The sequence below is a fragment of the Prionailurus viverrinus genome, chromosome B2, assembly GCF_022837055.1.
Source record: "Prionailurus viverrinus isolate Anna chromosome B2, UM_Priviv_1.0, whole genome shotgun sequence".
Lineage (NCBI taxonomy): Eukaryota > Metazoa > Chordata > Mammalia > Carnivora > Felidae > Prionailurus > Prionailurus viverrinus.
In genome coordinates, this window is record NC_062565.1 from 66,536,556 (window position 1) to 66,554,567 (window position 18,012).

The 18,012-nt window shown below is 42.1% G+C and overlaps 1 protein-coding gene across 1 annotated transcript; it reads right to left on the reverse strand.

Moving 5' to 3' along the window:
* Positions 1-14,044: 14,044 nt before the first annotated feature.
* EEF1A1 (eukaryotic translation elongation factor 1 alpha 1) lies at positions 14,045-17,589 on the reverse strand. Its single transcript, XM_047859637.1, has 8 exons — positions 17,516-17,589; positions 16,347-16,524; positions 15,888-16,067; positions 15,473-15,769; positions 15,222-15,372; positions 14,873-15,129; positions 14,557-14,791; positions 14,045-14,463 (listed from the first exon to the last, which is right to left on the reverse strand). The coding sequence occupies exons 2-8, from the start codon at positions 16,488-16,490 to the stop codon at positions 14,339-14,341; spliced, it is 1,389 nt and encodes a 462-aa protein (XP_047715593.1). The 5' UTR covers positions 16,491-16,524; positions 17,516-17,589; the 3' UTR covers positions 14,045-14,338.
* Positions 17,590-18,012: the final 423 nt, after the last annotated feature.

The window sequence follows — 18,012 nt, forward strand, 5'->3', positions numbered from 1 at the left end:
AGTGTTTCCCTGTTTTTAAGTCAGAATTGACAGAAAAACTGGAATGGTGCTGGCACTCTTCTTCCTCTTCAGTACTTCAATTCTGTGTTGTAATAGGGTTTAGGGTGGGAGGACCACCTGGGCCCTTTGGCTGGCTGACTCAGACACCTCGACCCTTCTAGGTAGACTAGAAGATGAATGCAGACAAGTGGGCCAGAGAGCCTTGCTTGTCCCTGGAAATGCTAACTCACATCTCCGGTATCAATAAAGAGAGAAGCTCCCATGTCAGCTTCAGGCCAAAGAAGATACTTAAGACAGTATCAAGGGCCCTGAAGTCACTCTGGCTACAGATCTATTTGTTTTTTTGTGGGGTTTTTGTGTGTGTGTGTGTGTGTGTGTGTGTAATTTATTTATGTATTTTTATTTTTATTTTTTAAATTTACATCCAAGTTAGCATATAGTGCAACAGTGATTTCAGGAGTAGATTCCGTAATGCCCCTTACCCATTTAGCCCATCCCCCCCTCCCACAACCTCTCCAGTAACCCTGTTTGTTCTCTGTATTTAAGAGTCTCATGTTTTGTCCCCCTCCCTGTTTTTATATTATTTTTGCTTCCCTTCCCTTGTGTTCATTTGTTCTGTCTTAAAGTCCTCATATGAGTGAAGTCATATATTTGTCTTTCTCTAATTTCACTTCCATCCATGTAGTTGCAAATGGCAAGATTTCAGTCTTTTTGATTGCCAAGCAATACTCCATTGTATATATATACCACATCTTCTTTATCCATTCGTCCATCGATGGACATTTGGGCTCTTTCCATACTTTGGCTATTGGCAATAGTGCTGCTATAAACATTGGGGTGCATGTACCTCTTCGAAACAGCATACCTACATCCCTCAGATAAATAGTAGTGCAGTTGCTGGGTCGTAGGGTAGTTCTATTTTTAACCTTTTGAGGAACCTCCACACTGTTTTCCAGAGGGGCTGCACCAGTTTGCATTCCCACCAGCAGTGCAAAAGAGATCCTCTTTCTCCACATCCTCGCGAACATCTGTTGTTGCCTGAGTTGTTAACAACAGATCTATTTGTTAAGCCTGAGTGTGAGGCAGCCAAATATTTTGTTGCTATAATGCTGTATAGCTGCTCAGATATAGCTCAGTTTTCATGGATTTGTTTCATCTAATTTTATTTTTTAATTTTTTTTTACATGTATTTATTTTTGAGAGACAGAGACAGCACAAGCGGGGGATGGGCAGAGAGAGGAGACACAGAATCTGAAGCAGGCTCCAGGCTCTGAGCGGTCAGCACAGAGACCAATGTGGGGCTCGAACTCACAAACCGCGAGATCATGACCCAAGCCGAAATTGGACGCTCAACTGACTGAGCCACCCAGGCGCCCCTGTTTAATCTAATTTTAGTTTTTCCATTAAAGTAGTCAATATCAGTAGCAGGTGAAAAGTATTTGTAATGATCATTTAGCAATGATAAATTCTTTTTGATATTTGATTTAGTAATTTCAAAAAGTGGTTAACTTTTACTTTAGTTATGGTTATTCCTGGGCATAATTCTTACAGAGGCAACACTGTTCATAATACTATATTTTAAAAAGAAGGTAGGGGCATCTGGGTGGCTCAGGCAGTTAAGTGGCCGATTTCACCTCAGGTCAGGATCTCGTGGTTTACAAGTTCGAGCCATGTTGGGCCTTGTGCTGACAGCTCAGAGCCTGGAGCCTCCTTCAGATTTTGTGTCTACCTCTCTCTGCCCCTCCCCCGCTCATGCTCTCTCTCCCTCTCTCAAAAAAAATAAACATTAAGAAAAAGAAGGCATCTTACACTACTGTTTAGCACTAGAAGGGAAATTGCTGTTTTAAAACTTTTTTCTGGTTAAAGAGTAAAAGCAGTAAATGGGGTGCCTAATGAATGGAATATGACAAAAATTTATCTTGAGGAAATAGTTCTTAAATGCTGTGGAAGGTTCTTGATAGCTGTAATTTGGGCCTAGTGACACTACACATACTAGGAAATTCAAGTTTTTTATAATGCAAATCCATCACAATAGTGACTCTCACTGAAAAAATGTTTGACAGAAAACCTTTTTTTTTTTTAATGTTTATTTTTGAGAGAGAGAGACACAGAATCTGAAGCAGTCTCTAGGCTCTGAGCTGTCAGCACAGAGCTCAATGTGGGGGTCAAACTCACAAACCATGAGATCATGACCCAGGCTGAAGTTGGATGGTTAAGTGACTGAGCCACCCAGGTGCCCCTGACATTTGTTTTAGGTTCTGCCATTTGGTTTAGGATGTGAAACCTCTTTAAATCTGTAGTTTAAAATGTGTTAACTTTTACAAAATTACCTCACTTGGGGTGCCTGGGTGGCCCAGTCGGTTAAACCGACAGAGATTAGATCATCCTGAGCTGGCAGAGGTGCTTATGCTGGAGGGCACATAGTGAAAATCACCCGTTCCTCTTAGGCTCCCTCTTCACACTTTTATTATTGCATTTATTTAATTCCACCTTAATTTGCAATATCTGGCTTACCCTCTTAAAATATAAACCTCTTGAATGCTTGCAATGCCATAGTTGTAGACACTCAGGACATACATGCTTTTTTGAATGAATGAATGAATGAATGAATATTACTAAAGGCAGTGGGTGACAAAACTAAAACTTAAAGTGAATAATGGGATAAAAATATTTATGACATAAATATTAAGAACTATATACTTTTATGTTTGCCTGTCTCCGTAACTCCTGTCTTCACATTCTCTTCAGCTTCATTTCCTCCCTACCTTCCTGTACTGTGTTTTCCTGCTCCTAATATGAAAGTGAGATTTATTTTTATGATACTCATTTTATTTATGAAGCAGATATTTAGTACTTCCTAATGTAAGAGGCGAGGGACACAACAGAGTGAAAAGGCAACCCATAGAATGGAAGAATACTATATCTAATAACGGGTTAATATTCAGAATATTTAAAAGACAACTACAGCTCAACAACAGCAAAACCCCCAAATAACCCAATTAAAAAATGGGCAAAGGGCTTGAATATTTCTCCCCAAAATATATATATTTTTTTTATTTTTTATTTTTCAATGTTTATTTATTTTTGGGACAGAGAGAGACGGAGCATGAACGGGGGAGGGGCAGAGAGAGAGGGAGACACAGAATCGGAAACAGGCTCCAGGCTCTGAGCCATCAGCCCAGAGCCTGACGCGGGGCTCGAACTCCCGGACCGCGAGATCGTGACCTGGCTGAAGTCGGACGCTTAACCGACTGCGCCACCCAGGTGCCCCTCCCCAAAATATATATAAATGGCCAATAGCCATGTGAAAAGATGTTGCAGGGCATTACTAGTCATCAAGAAAATGCAAATGAAATTCACAGTGAGATGCCATCTCGCACCTAACAGGCTGGCTATTACCAGATAAACAGAAAACAAGCCTTGGCAAGCCTGTGGAGAAATTTGAACCCTTATGCACTGTTGGTGGAAAAGTAAATTGGTGTAGCTGCTCCCCCTGCCAAAATTAAAAGAATTACTGTATGACACAGCAATTCCATTCCTGAGTATATACCCAGAAGAATTGAAAGCAAGGTCTTGAAGACCCTGTTCAAGGGTCATGTTCATAGTAGCATTATTCACAACAGCTAAAAGGTGGAAGCAACCTAAGCGTCCATCAACAGATGAATGGGGTAAACAAAATGTAAGTAACAGTGAAATACTTTCCAACCTTGAAAGGAAATTCTGACACACATTACAACATGGATGAGTTTAGAGGACATTATGCTAAGTGAAAGAAACAGTCAAAAAAGGACAATATTCTACGATTCCACTTATATGTGGTACCTAGAGTAGTCAGATTAGCCTAGAGACAAAGCAGAATGGTGGTTGGGGGTAGAGAAGAATGTGGAGTTATTGTTTAATGGGTACAGAGTTTGTTTTTGTAAGATGAGTTCTGGAGTACGGTGGTGATGATTGCACAACAATTTGAATGTACCTAATGCCACCGAACACTTAAAAATGGTTAAGTGAATTTTATGTTATGTATATCTTACAATTTTTTAAAAAACCTCAATGTGTATGTAGCTCAGCTCTAAAACCTATTTACTTACTGATAATTTATCCCCTGCTTATTTCTAAAAATATACTTGAGACATTTTAAAGAGAAGAAAATTAAGGATCAGCTGAGGAAAAGGCAGATCCCACTTTAATGTTAAAATTCTAGCTGAGCTTCCTGTCAGTGATACGGTTTTGTGTCATCAAGGGGACCAAGAGAAAACTTTTTCCTATTATGAAAATCTAAGAGAAACTTATCACATAACCTCTTAGGGAAAACAGTGCCTTTGCTAGTGATCTTATAAAAGTAGCTACTACCTAATAATGTTCCCTATGTATCAGATAGGGAGTGCACTGTTGCACTTAACCCCATTATAAAGTTGTCCTTGTTCTGGAGACAAGGGAAACAAGACTTGGAGATAATTAATTTGCCTATGATAAACACTGCTGGGCCGTCTTCCTAATAATCACATCTGCCCATTGTCCTTTCCAAAAAACCATGGTTTGCTCTTTCCTTCACAGTTCCAGGAGCTAAATCTTCATTAATTTAAGCCCGTCTCGGTCATTGCAGTCCCCCCCCCCCCCCCCCCAGTGTTTGGTCTAGGCCTGAGGCTTGTGTGCAAACTGACCCAACAAATGGTAAAAGGAGACTCCTGGGGTGGCTTCTTTGCCCTTAAAAAGGGTACCTCTTCTATAAGGTGATGAAAATGTTCTGAAATTAGACTGTGACGATGGTTGCACAACTCTATGAAGATACTGAAGACCACTGAATTGTACACTTTAAAAGGGTAAATTTTGGGGCGCCTGGGTGGCTCAGTCGGTTAAGTGTCTGACTTCGGCTCAGGTCATGATCTCACAGTCCGTGAGTTCGAGCCCCGCATCAGGCTCTGTGCTGACAGCTCAGAGCCTGAAGCCTGCTTCGGATTCTGTGTCTCCCCCTCTCTCTGACCCTCCCCCGTTCATGCTCTGTCTCAAAAATAAATAAACATTAAAAAAATTTTTTTAAAGGGTAAATTTTACAGTATATGAGTTGTGTCAATAGAGCTGTTTTTTAAACAAAACAAAGACCTGTAAAGAAATGTATGACTGGCAAGCCCTTGACCAAGGATTCTTAAACCTCACCTCAGAATTCCTAACAGAGCTTGTAAAAGTAGGGGGCAATGCCTTATCATAAGCAATTGATTCAGCTGGCCTGGAAAGGTATGGATATCCATGTTTAACAAACTCCATAGGTTATTTCAATGCCCAGCCAACTGTGAGAACCACTAGCTTGCCTCCATAAATATCCATTGTCTCAGCTGCTTTTGGCAGAAACTAGATTGCAATTAATTTTACCGTGTGCTGCCTCAGGAATGTAGAATCCAAATAATCTGTACTGCTGATTGAAGTTGGTTGTGCAGAAAACTCATGCCCTGTTACAGAAATTCAAGTCTAAAAGAAAGCCATTCCAACTTCCAATGGGTAGTGGGTTATATTTGTGGGCAAGACCACATTTTTTTCAAATGTAAGCTTTGGGCATACTTGAATGCCTGTCTGGACAAGTATAGGTTGACAACCTCAGCTCTTATACCCTACAGAAAGGATGCATTTATTTTGATTTAGAACCTCATTTGGACTGTCAACTGACTTCTAAAAAATTTTTTTTAATGTTTATTTTTGAGAAAGAGAGAGAGAAAATGAACAGAGGAGGGGCAGAGAGAGACACAGAATCTGAAGCAGGCTCCAGGCTCTGAGCTGTCAGCACAGAGCCCAACATAGGGCTCGAACCCATGAACCATAAGATCATGGCCTGAGCCAAAGTCACTTAACCAACTGAGCCACTCAGGTGTGCCTGTCAACGGACTTCTAAATCAACATTCTCAAACTGCTGGCAGCAATTCATTAGCAAGTCATGAAATCTGTGTCATAATCATAGGTAATCATCTTTGATGCAATGAAATACTGTTTATACTGTGTTGCAATAGAAAATTTTTTTCTTTACTAGGATCCACAGTAAGAAATATAAGACTAATCTGTTTGAAGAAATAGCACTACTTCCTTAGGGCAAAACCCCCAATTCTTTAACATCTGTGTATTTCTCAAAGAATTTTTAAAAAAAAAACTTAAAAACTTATTGAACTCTTTCTATGCTGTAGCCTGGTTAAGTCATGTGATTAAAGTATAATTGCAAGTTGCTGTTGAGCATGGATCTCAGGTATTCTGATTTCACAATACCTTTTCTGCCATTTTCAATGATTTGTTTCCTCCTAAGGACCAGAAGTCCTCCATTGTATGAAAAGTTTCTCCGGCTGTCCTAAGCAATCGATGTCTCTTTCTCTTGGCTTAACCTTCAATTTCCCACTCCCACCTTTTGTAGCCTATTTCATGTTAAGCATTTACAGAGTTGCCATGCTTAATGAACCATTATAGCACTCAATCTAAGGGTTATTCCAGAGTTTAGAGACTGTAGGGGAATTTAAAATGTGAATTTCACTTTGAGCAGCATTCTCTGCAGATTTAAAATACTCTTCATATACTTGGAAGACAGTAGTACTTTTCTAGCGTTTGCTAGGCTAAACAACTATTTTTCAAACAGTGCTTCATTCAAATTTAGTCTTTATGTTGGTTGCTCTTTGAATTCTGTTTCAGATTTGGTCTACACTATTTAAAACATGACAATCAAAATTTAAGTCTGCATGTTAAGATACATAAAAAAATAGACTACCTAAATTTAGAAAAAAACATTATTCTAAACTGTGTATCATAGAAGACCAGCACACATGACATGTTTCAAGCAATGAAAAGGAAACTTACTGAATTTTCTGTAGTTCCAATTCATACAGAACAACCTAAAGTGGGGCGGGGGGGGGGGGGGGGACAGTTTAACAAACTTCAATGACAGATACCAGAGCTTTGAAGAAAAACATTCATAAAGTTACATAAAATATGAGAAACTGAGTTTCAAGAGATGTATTCCCTAACCTCAATATAAAGATTTAGCTACAAGAAAATGTTCCCTCCACCCAACCCTAACTGAATAAAAATCATCTTATCTCTTGGTAGACACTTACTGAGTTTGCAGCTCAACACAGAATCTTGTAGGAGGCTCAGCAGAGATGTCCAAATGGTCAATCAAGGTGTGATAACAGCTAAAGAGTGGGGCTGCAGGTCAAGGCTGGGTAAGGCCCTTCCTTTGTTGATACAGCAGCATCCCTTCTACTTCAATGGTTACAACCCAGGCCCAGGAGGCCTGGCAGATGCCCTCATCAGAAGTCTGAGAGAACCACTTCCTCAGTTTGGGTGGCTCCAAATAGCTCTGGAACTCCAAACTCAAATGACTTATGTGGAAACCCTACTGTTTGTCACACCACCAACTAGAATATTCTCCTAATCACGATTTTACTGAAAATTTAACCAAGTCATTTAATCTCTGGGAATCATGTTTGCAGGGAGACCACACGGTCTTTGCTGCCAGTTACTCTCAGTAGGATATCCTACCTACCTTTGACTTATGTCTATTTTCAAACCTATTCTGCTTTACGTAAGCAGTAATCTACATTTTAGATCATGCCTCAGAAGAAATCGTGTTAAAGGGAATACCCGGACTGCATATGTTGCTGCTTTGATCACTTTTGGATGTAAATTTTGACAAAAAGCTAAAATAACTCAAACTCTTTGAGGTTGTGAATGATTGGTTAATAAGGCAGAATATTTAAATCCTAGTACAGATTTTACTCACATCTTGATCTTAAGTGGCACAGCAAATAATTTTTATCTGCCAAAAACAGGAAGCTTAAAGCTATTACCTACTTCACCTCACTTTTACTCATTTGCTAAAATTTTCATGATTGTGATCAAAATGGCAAACAAAATAGGACCCAGATTTTAATATTAGGTGAATTTGCAGGTGGCTGGACCATCATAAAGAATAGTTCTCCAAGCGCAATAGCTCAGGTCTGTTTTTGGACCTTATTTAGTACCTAGTAATAATTTAAATAAAACTACAGAAATATAAATATTAGATATATAAACAAAGTCCACATTTTTATTTAACATGCTTACATAGCAGGTTCCAGATTCAATATTAGCCCAACAAGATGAGATATAGCAGGGATAAATATAAACTCCCAACATTTGATGTTTAAGTATTTTTGAGAGAGCACACAGGTGCGCACAGGGGTGGGGGAGGGACAGAGAGAGGGTCAGTGGACCTGAAGTAAGCTTCGTGCCTACAGCAGAGAGCCTCATGTGGGGCTTGGAACTGTGATGTCGAGATGGTGATCTGAGCTGAAGTCCGATGCTTAACCCAATGAGCCACCCAAATGCCTCAATATTTGAGGTTTTAAAAAAAAGTATTTTTGAGAGAGATGGAGGGAGGGAGGGAGAGAAACAGGGAGACACAGGATCTGAAGCAGGTTCCAGGCTGTCAGCAGAGCCCGATGTGGGGCTCGGAACTCCTGAATTGTGAGGACACTTAACTGAGCCACCCAGGCACGTCCCAGTTTTTAAAAGTAACCAAGACAGGAGTGCCTGGGTGTCTCAGTTGAGTTCCGCTCAGGTCTCAGTTTCTGGTTTGAGTTAGAGCCCCCATAGGGCTCCTGTGCCAGACAGCTCAGGGCTTTGGGGCCTTCTTCGGATTCTGTGTCTCCCTCGCTTCCTGCCCCTCCCCCACTCATGCTGTCCCTTACTCTCAAAGATAAAATGAGTGTCAGATTGGATACTTGTTGAAATGTGAATAAAGCCTGGAAATAGTAAGGTAACAATGGTTTCTTGGTTTTGACAAATGTACTATGCTATGAGAGTGGAAGACGTTAACGGGAAACAAACTAGGTGAGGGGTATACTGAAACTCTTATCCTATCTTCCCAACTTTTCTATGAACCTAGTTACTACCAAAGTTTTATTTAAAAAACTTGACAATGCAATTAAAGATCTAAAATGTAATTTGCATTTAAAAAGTCAGATGATATTTGATCATAATCTGTGTTATAACCTCCTTAGGGCACCTGGGTGGCTCAGTCCACTGAGCAACTGACCCTTGCTTTTGGGCTCAGGTCGATGGCAGCGTTCAGGAGTTTGAGCCCCATGTCAGGGTCTGCAGAGTGTGGAGCCTGCTTGGGATTTCCTCTCTACCCCTCTGCTTCTCTTACACTCACTCTTAGAATAAACATTTAAAAAACTTTTCCCTTTCTCTCTGACCCTCCCCCGTTCGTGCTTTGTCTTGGTCTCAAAAATAAACGTTAGAGGGGCGCCTGGGTGGCTCAGTCGGATGAGCGGCCGACTTCAGCTCAGGTCATGATCTCGCAGTCCGTGAATTCAAACCCCGCATCGGGTTCTGTGCTGACAGCCTGGAGCCTGTTTCAGATTCTGTGTCTCCCTCTCTCTGACCCTTCCCTGGTTCATCTCTGTCTCAAAAATAAATAAACGTTTAAAAAAAAAAAAAGTTAGAAAAAAAAAACTTTTAAAGAAGCAACGGATCTTCCAACAACTGCAATAAAAGCTACCTTTTATTACTGGCCTTTTACAATAGGCCAGGTACTGGGCTAGAGTCCACACCAACTAACTCATTTCATCCTCAGAACAATCTTGAGATGGACAGTTATGCACAGATTAAAGGGACAGCTTTTCAAGTCCAAGTCAGGCAGACTCCTGGGTCTCCTGGGTCAACGGAAGAGACTACACACTTGTACATCCACAGATTTAATTTTGATAAAAAGCTTAAAAAGCTATACACTGGAAAGGGAGCAGCATAGGAAGAATCTAGAAACCCTGTGACCTAAGGTTCAGAAACAGCTTAAGAACGGTTTAGTGTAGATGTGACCAAAGGGTATTGGGGGTGCCTGGCTGGTTCAGTCGAGGGAACATGCAACTTTTGATCTCAGGGTCATGAGTTCAAGCCCCACTTTGGGTAGAGAGATCAAAGATTTTCTTTCAAAAAGATATAATTGGGATCAAGTAAATTATTCTTGTAAAATGAAGTAAAATAGTTCAATTACCTTACAAAAGAACTTAAGTTTTATGTCACTAGCAAGCAAATAGAATGGAGACAAAAAGCTCATCCAGCAATAGATGACTTAGGAGCTACTCTACCGCAGTCTGTCATCTGTAATGAGGGTATTAATACTTGCCCTAAGGTCTCTGCCCTCCAACGAGTGACATATACATTGATGAGGTATTCAAGCAGATTTCAATGAATATACTGTTGATTTTAAGTTAGATTTACAAAAGACTTAGATTCTTTCAATTTGTGTGTCCTTGTTACTTTTTTCACTAGATATTTGGATGTCTAATGTTTTCATATTCTCCAGCAACTCCTACTTGTCCTTCAGATCTCAAGTTATGCCTGACAAGGCATTTTTCTTCATAGCATCATCACAATTCAGAATTACCTGCTCATTTAAGGTAGGATCTACCTCCCCCACTGGATTATAAACTCAAGTGGCAAGACCTGTCCATTTTGTATGCAATTCTATCTCCAATGCCTAGGAATAGTGCAGCTTAAAAATCGATTACTAGTTTGGGAGTTTCCTACAAAAGGTATACATACACTTGCCATACAATCCAGTGATCCCACTGCTAAGTATTTACACAGACAACCTATAGTCACAAACCTACAGGTGAACAGTCCAATTCATAAACTTCCCACACTGGAAAACCACCAAACGGACAAACTGTCCATGAAAAAAATTAGATATGAAACAGACTTAACTTGTAAAACTTTTTTTTTAACGCTTATTTATTTTTGGGACAGAGAGAGACAGAGCATGAACGGGGGAGGGGCAGAGAGAGAGGGAGACACAGAATGGGAAACAGGCTCCAGGCTCTGAGCCATCAGCCCAGAGAGCCTGAATGCGGGGCTCGAACTCCCGGACCGCGAGATCGTGACCTGGCTGAAGTCAGACGCTTAACCGACTGCACCACCCAGGCGCCCCGTAAAACTTTTCTTAAAAAGGTTATTTTTCAATGTATGCAAAAACATTAACAAACTTTCAATTGCCCAAGTGTTAATACTTTTTGCTTACTCAGGAAGTGTTAACTTAGCATTATCTTTGTTACGCAGTCTCCCACAAAAACCAGAGCTCTAAACTCTTGAGACCGATGGGCCCCTTAAGGGTAGTCCAAGGTGAATGACTGTTTTCCTTATTTCACTCATTTCTGCCAGTGATTGATAGACAGGACACTTAGTTCCTATTTCTCTATTTAGGAAAAGGACAAAATCATGATCCTTCTCAATGATTTCCAGGGATCAACTACCTTTCAGGAACCATGTGGCAATCTCCTAGACATCATTAAGTTTCAATTTTAAGTCATGGAAATTCCCAGAGACTTACCAACTGGATGAGAAAACCTATGGGTTTGGAAGTGAAAGACATTATAAAATAGAATAAAGAAAACTTCAGGAAGGTAATCAAAAGGGGAAAACCTGTTTTGTTCCTCTCAGCTGAAACAGCTTGCACTCAACTCACTCTTCTTTTGCAGGACCTGGAAGGTGGTTCACTCCAAGGCACCAGGTACCAGAATGAAATCTTAAATTGAGTATTCCTGCATTTCATGGTAACAAAATGAATACATTCTACTACCAATCTAAAGCCTATGTAAAGTCACATTAACACCCAACAAACTTACCCTTGAGAGTTGGCCATTTTAGAATTTGTGAACTTATGGCCAAGAAATGTTTTGGGTGGAGAGCTTGGGGCTGAACTTAGCAGAAAACCAATTGAAACGTGAAATGCAAGCCCAGTAACATTCACCAGGATTCTTACACTCCATACTGAAAACTACTTAAAATCAAGGGGCTTGTACCACTTGTGCAGCCAGTAGCCTTTATGTCGGGCTGAACCCAAACTTTAGCAACCAAATGAATTCTCATGCTCTTAAGAGGCTAGAAGATTAAGGGAGAAATGCATAAATTAGAGCTGATTTGGCCAAAACCAGATTTGATTATCTATTCTGGCAGTAAGGACACTAACAGAATAATTTTTTAAAAATCAAATATGCCTTATTAAGGATGTTTTAAGTCCTGAATCAGAATGCTTTCCTCCTAGGGGCACCTGGGTGGCTCAGTTGGTTGAGCGACTTGTCATAGCTCAGGTCATGATCTCACGGTTCATGAGTGAGTTCAAGCCCCAAGTCGGGCTCTGTGCTGACAGGTCAGGAGCCTGGAACCAGCTTGTCTCCCTCTCTCTGCCCCTCCCCCACTCATGCTCCATGTCAAAACTAAACATTAAAAAAGAGAGAATGCTTTCCCCCATATTCTGAAATCACACCAGAATTCCCGGGACAAATTTCAAGATCACGAACATGGGTAATTCAACAGCTGGCCAATTTTAAACATGGTTGAAGGTCAAACACTAGTTTGAGGCATTCTAGTTTTATGAAACCACTCTTAATTTTAATCAATCCGAACAATGCAATTAGTACATAAAGTTCAACAGAGCTAAAGTAAACTTCTATATTCTCAATTTACAGACTCATTTTTGAAACCAGTTTGTAAATTATTTGCAGGACTACCAGTAGATGGTGCTCCAAACAGATGACTGCCTTCACAAGGTTATATTGCATTGGGTTCTATGGAGTTAAGTATCCCAACTGGCCAGCTTTTCTGGACACTATTTCCACTTCCCTTTCTCCATTTAGTGGTAGCCATTTTCTGAAGCTAAGTGATTTTTTGGGGGGTGGGGGTGGGAGGGGTGAACAATAAATCCCTCCTAGTACACAAGATTTCTTATGCTGGCTACCGTTTACCAACATGCTGTTTAAGAATCTTACCTATCTCCACTCCTTATCTTAAACCAATAACAATCAACATATTTTTACAAATAAGAGGAAAAAAAACAATGGGTGTTTTGGAGCTGTGGAGACAAAGTCTTATTAACTTTTAATTTACAATGCCTCTGGTAACACTGCCCAGAGACCAAGCATTTTACCTAGTTTAGACAAAAAAAAGTATTTTAATTGCAGTTCTCATTATGGCCACTAAGTTCTTAGATACATTCTACTTAGTAAATGTCTGCATTATAAAATACAAGGTGTCCTGTGATTTTGCCTATTTCAAAGCTACTTAAAATTTATGGATCAAATAGGGTCTTATGAAATTAATGTCCAAATTAGCCAGGATCCATGGAATGTTCTATCAAATGCACCAGTGTTAAGAGATTTGCCAGCTATCCAAAGGCAAGAACTTAAGACCACGTTGTTGTCAACCAAAGTACTGTTAATTTACCAGTCTACATACAGTTTATATAAATTACAAAATTACCGCAGTGGGGTTTAACGAGCTCTTCACTTTCCATCTCATCCATCAAATTAATTTCAAATGGCCATTCTTTTATTGCTTCTTGTTAGGTAACAATTTTGGAAGGACACTTTTAGCAAAATCTCAAAACATATTCAACTAAAAACAAAGCTTACCCTACAGTCCAAAACAGGTCCTCATTTAGGCTGAGTACTGCCACTTTGGGTTTTAAATCTCCAGTGCAGCAATGTCCCTTCTTCACTCAAGCTTGGCTTAGATGAAAATTCCTACTGGAGGTGGATTTCTAGTTCTCAAGTGACATTAAAATTCCAGTATATACTTTGTTCTCCTACAGTTTGGACACAATGAACTCTACCATTAAATACAATAACATTATTGAATGCCTCACCTTTCAGGATACTTTAAACTACAAGATTTATAAATGTGACAAAGCATTCCAATAAGTGGGAAACTCAATTGTGACAATGTATCAAGTCTACTCAAGTGATAGTATACAAATTTTACACGTTGACTTTGATTTACAAAATTTAACTTTTTATAACCTACCTTAATGGTGTTACTGTTCTAAATTGTGTTGCAGATCCCCTTTTCCCATACCTCTATGTACTTGTTTCTTTTCCCTGAGGTGGTAAAAATGTTTCCCAGCCCAGGGGGGAAAAACCCTTAACCCAATTCTCAGTTTCACCAGATGTTAACACCAGGAATAGGTTATGGGCAACTCTTAATCTTTTTACCTGAATAGTACAAGCTTATAGTGTTGACCAAAAGAAGACACGGGTTTCTCATTAAACTTTTGTTTTAATGGGTCTCAAAATTCTGTGACAGATTTTTGGTCAAAGTTGTTTCCATTAAAAAGTACTGATTTTAAAAACTAATAACTTAAAACTGCCACACACAAAAACAACAAATGGTCCACAAAACATTCTCCTTTCCTTCTGAAGGTTTTACGATGCATTGTTATCATTAACCAGTCTTTTACTATTAAACTTAAATGGCCAATTGACACAAACAGTTCTGAGACCGTTCTTCCACCACTGATTAAGACTGGGGTGGCAGGTATTGGGGATAATATTCATTTAGCCTTCTGAGCTTTCTGGGCAGACTTGGTGACCTTGCCAGCTCCAGCTGCCTTCTTGTCCACTGCTTTGATGACACCCACAGCAACCGTCTGTCTCATGTCACGAACAGCAAAACGGCCTATTAAAACAAATTTTAGATGGTCATCAGAAACTTTGTTCTGGTATTTCCCATCTTCAGTAAAGTTTCTAATTACACTCAAGTCATCCTTACCCAGAGGAGGATAGTCAGAGAAGCTCTCAACACACATGGGCTTGCCAGGAACCATATCAACGATGGCAGCATCACCAGATTTTAAGAACTTGGGACCATCTTCCAGCTTTTTTCCAGAACGACGATCAATCTTCTCCTTCAGCTCAGCAAACTTGCAGGCGATGTGAGCTGTGTGACAGTCCAGCACAGGTGCATATCCGGCACTGATTTGGCCTGGATGGTTCAGGATGATCACCTGAAAAAGAGTTGCATTTAATGAGCCTCAAAACACCAAGTCTGGCAGTTAAGTGAAAACATTGCCATTTTCCAGTGTTACCTGAGCTGTGAAGCCAGCTGCTTCCATTGGTGGGTCATTTTTGCTATCACCAGCCACATTGCCACGACGAACATCTTTGACAGATACGTTCTTGACATTGAAGCCCACGTTGTCCCCAGGTAAAGCCTCACTCAAAGCTTCATGGTGCATTTCAACAGACTTTACTTCAGTTGTAACATTGACTGGAGCAAAAGTGACCACCATGCCTGGCTTAAGAACACCGGTCTCCACTCGACCCACAGGGACAGTACCAATACCTGAAATATTTACAGCATGGTGTCAAATACCTTACACGAAAAAAGTGCAGCAACCAGCACAAGTTACGTCCTGATCGTGATGTTCAACTTACCACCAATTTTGTAGACATCCTGGAGGGGCAGACGCAAGGGCTTGTCAGTTGGACGAGTAGGTGGCAGAATGCAATCCAGAGCTTCAAGCAGTGTGGTTCCACTGGCATTGCCATCTTTACGGGTGACTTTCCATCCCTTGAACCAAGGCATCTAAAACAAGATTGTCAATTAGCATCCCCCAAATGGTTGTCAATTAGTCTCAACATCTGTCCCCTTCCATCACTTCCTCCAAGTCTTGAAAGTCACTTACATTAGCACTTGGCTCCAGCATGTTGTCACCATTCCAACCAGAAATTGGCACAAATGCTACGGTGTCGGGGTTGTAGCCAATTTTCTTAATGTAGGTGCTGACTTCCTTAACGATTTCCTCGTATCTCTTCTGGCTGTAGGGTGGCTCAGTGGAATCCATTTTGTTAACACCAACAATAAGTTGTTTTACACCCAGTGTGTAAGCCAGAAGGGCATGCTCACGGGTCTGCCCATTCTTGGAGATACCTGCTTCAAATTCGCCAACACCAGCAGCAACGATCAGGACAGCACAGTCAGCCTTTGAAAAGAAAACAAGACCATATCCGGTTACAGCTTCTTCAAAAGGATGAACTCACCCTTTTTCCATTGCACAAGGCAAATCTCATTATTTTCAAGTTACTATTAATCATACCAACCTGAGATGTGCCCGTAATCATATTTTTGATAAAGTCTCTGTGTCCTGGGGCATCAATGATGGTCACATAGTACTTGCTGGTCTCGAATTTCCACAGGGAGATATCAATGGTGATACCACGTTCACGTTCGGCTTTCAGTTTATCCAAGACCCAGGCATACTTGAAGGAGCCCTTTCCCATCTGTAAGAATTGAAAATGGGTTACTTGGGAACTAAAACATGATCCATCTTCAACTTGGAAATCCCTTACTCCCACTTCAGCAGAAACGTGAAGTTTCAGTTCAACAACTGTTAGATGACTCACATTAACATACATAAGAAGTTTAACAGCAAACACTAGTTTATTCCACCTTTAAGTAGGACATTCAGATCCACACTACTGACTAGTTTTGAGTTACCACCTAACACCTGCTAACCAACTTACTTCCAACTACCTTCCTCATTCTGTTGCTGCACCTACCTCAGCAGCCTCCTTCTCAAATTTTTCGATAGTTCTTTTGTCGATCCCACCACATTTGTAGATCAGATGACCAGTAGTGGTAGACTTGCCCGAATCTACGTGTCCAATGACGACGATGTTGATATGAGTCTTCTCCTTTCCCATTTTGGTTTAGGTTTAGCGGTGGTTTTCACGACACCTAAATTGGAAGAAAAATACCCTTAAAACTACTGTCCCAAAGACTTGAGAATAAGCCACGATCCCAACTCTTAAAGGGCAAATTCCAAGGAGAATTACAACCAGTGCCAGGCTGGCCCAACTCTAGTCTCCACCCACCAAGCGTGGGGTTAACTCCACCGCACAAAATCCCCTCCCCCTCGAGGAAGGCCTGCTTCCAAGTCGTTGAGAAGAAATCGAGGTGCCAAGACGGCGCCGGGTACACCGTGGGGTCACAGGAAGCGGCGGCCGGAGAGGGAAAGGCCTTTTTCCTTTGTGTGGGTGACTCACCCGCCCGCTCTCCCGGGCCGCCGCGTCCTCCATTTTGAGCTCCCTGCAGCAGGGCCGGAGAGCGGCCATCTTTCCGCGCACGCAACTGGTGCCGAGCGGGCCGGCCTGGCCGGCCGAGGTGGACGGCACGAGGCTGGCCCCCAGAGCCGCCCGTCCCACTCCACGGTGCCCTCCCGCGCCCGACTCGGTGGCCACCTCTTGTGGGCCCCGCCTCGCCGGACATGTGCGCCGGGACGAGCCGGCCTCGCCACCGCCCTCCGCGCCTCGCGGCGGCCCCACAACCCCAAAAACCCGACGACCGCGAAAAAGCCCACCCAGCTGAGATCCTGACCAACCTCCGCGAAACTATCTTGACGCGGACAAGCATAGCAGCTTTTTCTGGACCGGTTAATTTGCTCGAGACTTAAAAAGATTGTGACAAGGCAGGCGAGAAGGTGCGGGGAATTCGCACGCGGCGGCCACAGCGCCCAAGCCAGGCCTCAACCCAAGCACGAGGCGAAGGTTGGGGGGGGGGGGATCCTGAAAAAACGCAAGGCCGCGAACCTTCCCACCCACTCACAACCCGAAATTCGGGGTCAAGAACCTCGTAAAGTGCCTGGATGGCGCGGCAGTTATAACAGGCACGCGGGGGCCGCAGCCGGCTCCAAGAGGCCAGGCCCGTGGAAACCACACCCGGTACTCACCTGTGTTCTGGCGGCAAACCCGTTGCGAAAAAGAACGTTCAAGGCGGCTACGGCACTTATATACGATCCTCCCCCACCCTCGGGGAAGAGGGCGGAGCCAGCACACGACACCACTTTCCCAGTTTACCCCGCGCCAACTCTACCAGGCACCCGTTCAATCGCCGTCCCTTCCCCCCTACTTCTCGGGGACCGTGGGCGATGTGCGCTCATCCCACTGAAGAGCACACTTCGCCTCGCGCATGCTCCTTTTGACCCAAATGATGACAAGAGCGAGTGGGTGGGGAGGTGGGGTCGAGCGAGCCTTCGGTTCTAGGTTATCGAGAGTTTAACGACGGTCCCTGGGATTCCCCAAGGCTGAGGCGAGTCCTCCTTTGTATGAATTACTTTCGGCTCCAGCTGGGGGGTGGGGCGGCCAGAAGGCGGCCGGGTCGGGATGTGCGGAATATTCCTTCTGCCGTTCCTGGTTTAAATTGTAAAGGTGATGTAGACATTGGAGT

What these genes read in the sequence shown, in the direction of transcription:
- EEF1A1 (XM_047859637.1), bottom strand. Translation starts at nt 16,490, where the DNA reads ATGGGAAAGGAGAAGACTCATATCAACATCGTCGTCATTGGACACGTA. An exon ending in TTGAGAAGGAGGCTGCTGAG is followed by an intron (nt 16,068 to 16,346) that starts GTAGGTGCAGCA and finishes CAATTCTTACAG; the next exon opens with ATGGGAAAGGGCTCCTTCAA. An exon ending in TGATTACGGGCACATCTCAG is followed by an intron (nt 15,770 to 15,887) that starts GTTGGTATGATT and finishes TTCTTTTCAAAG; the next exon opens with GCTGACTGTGCTGTCCTGAT.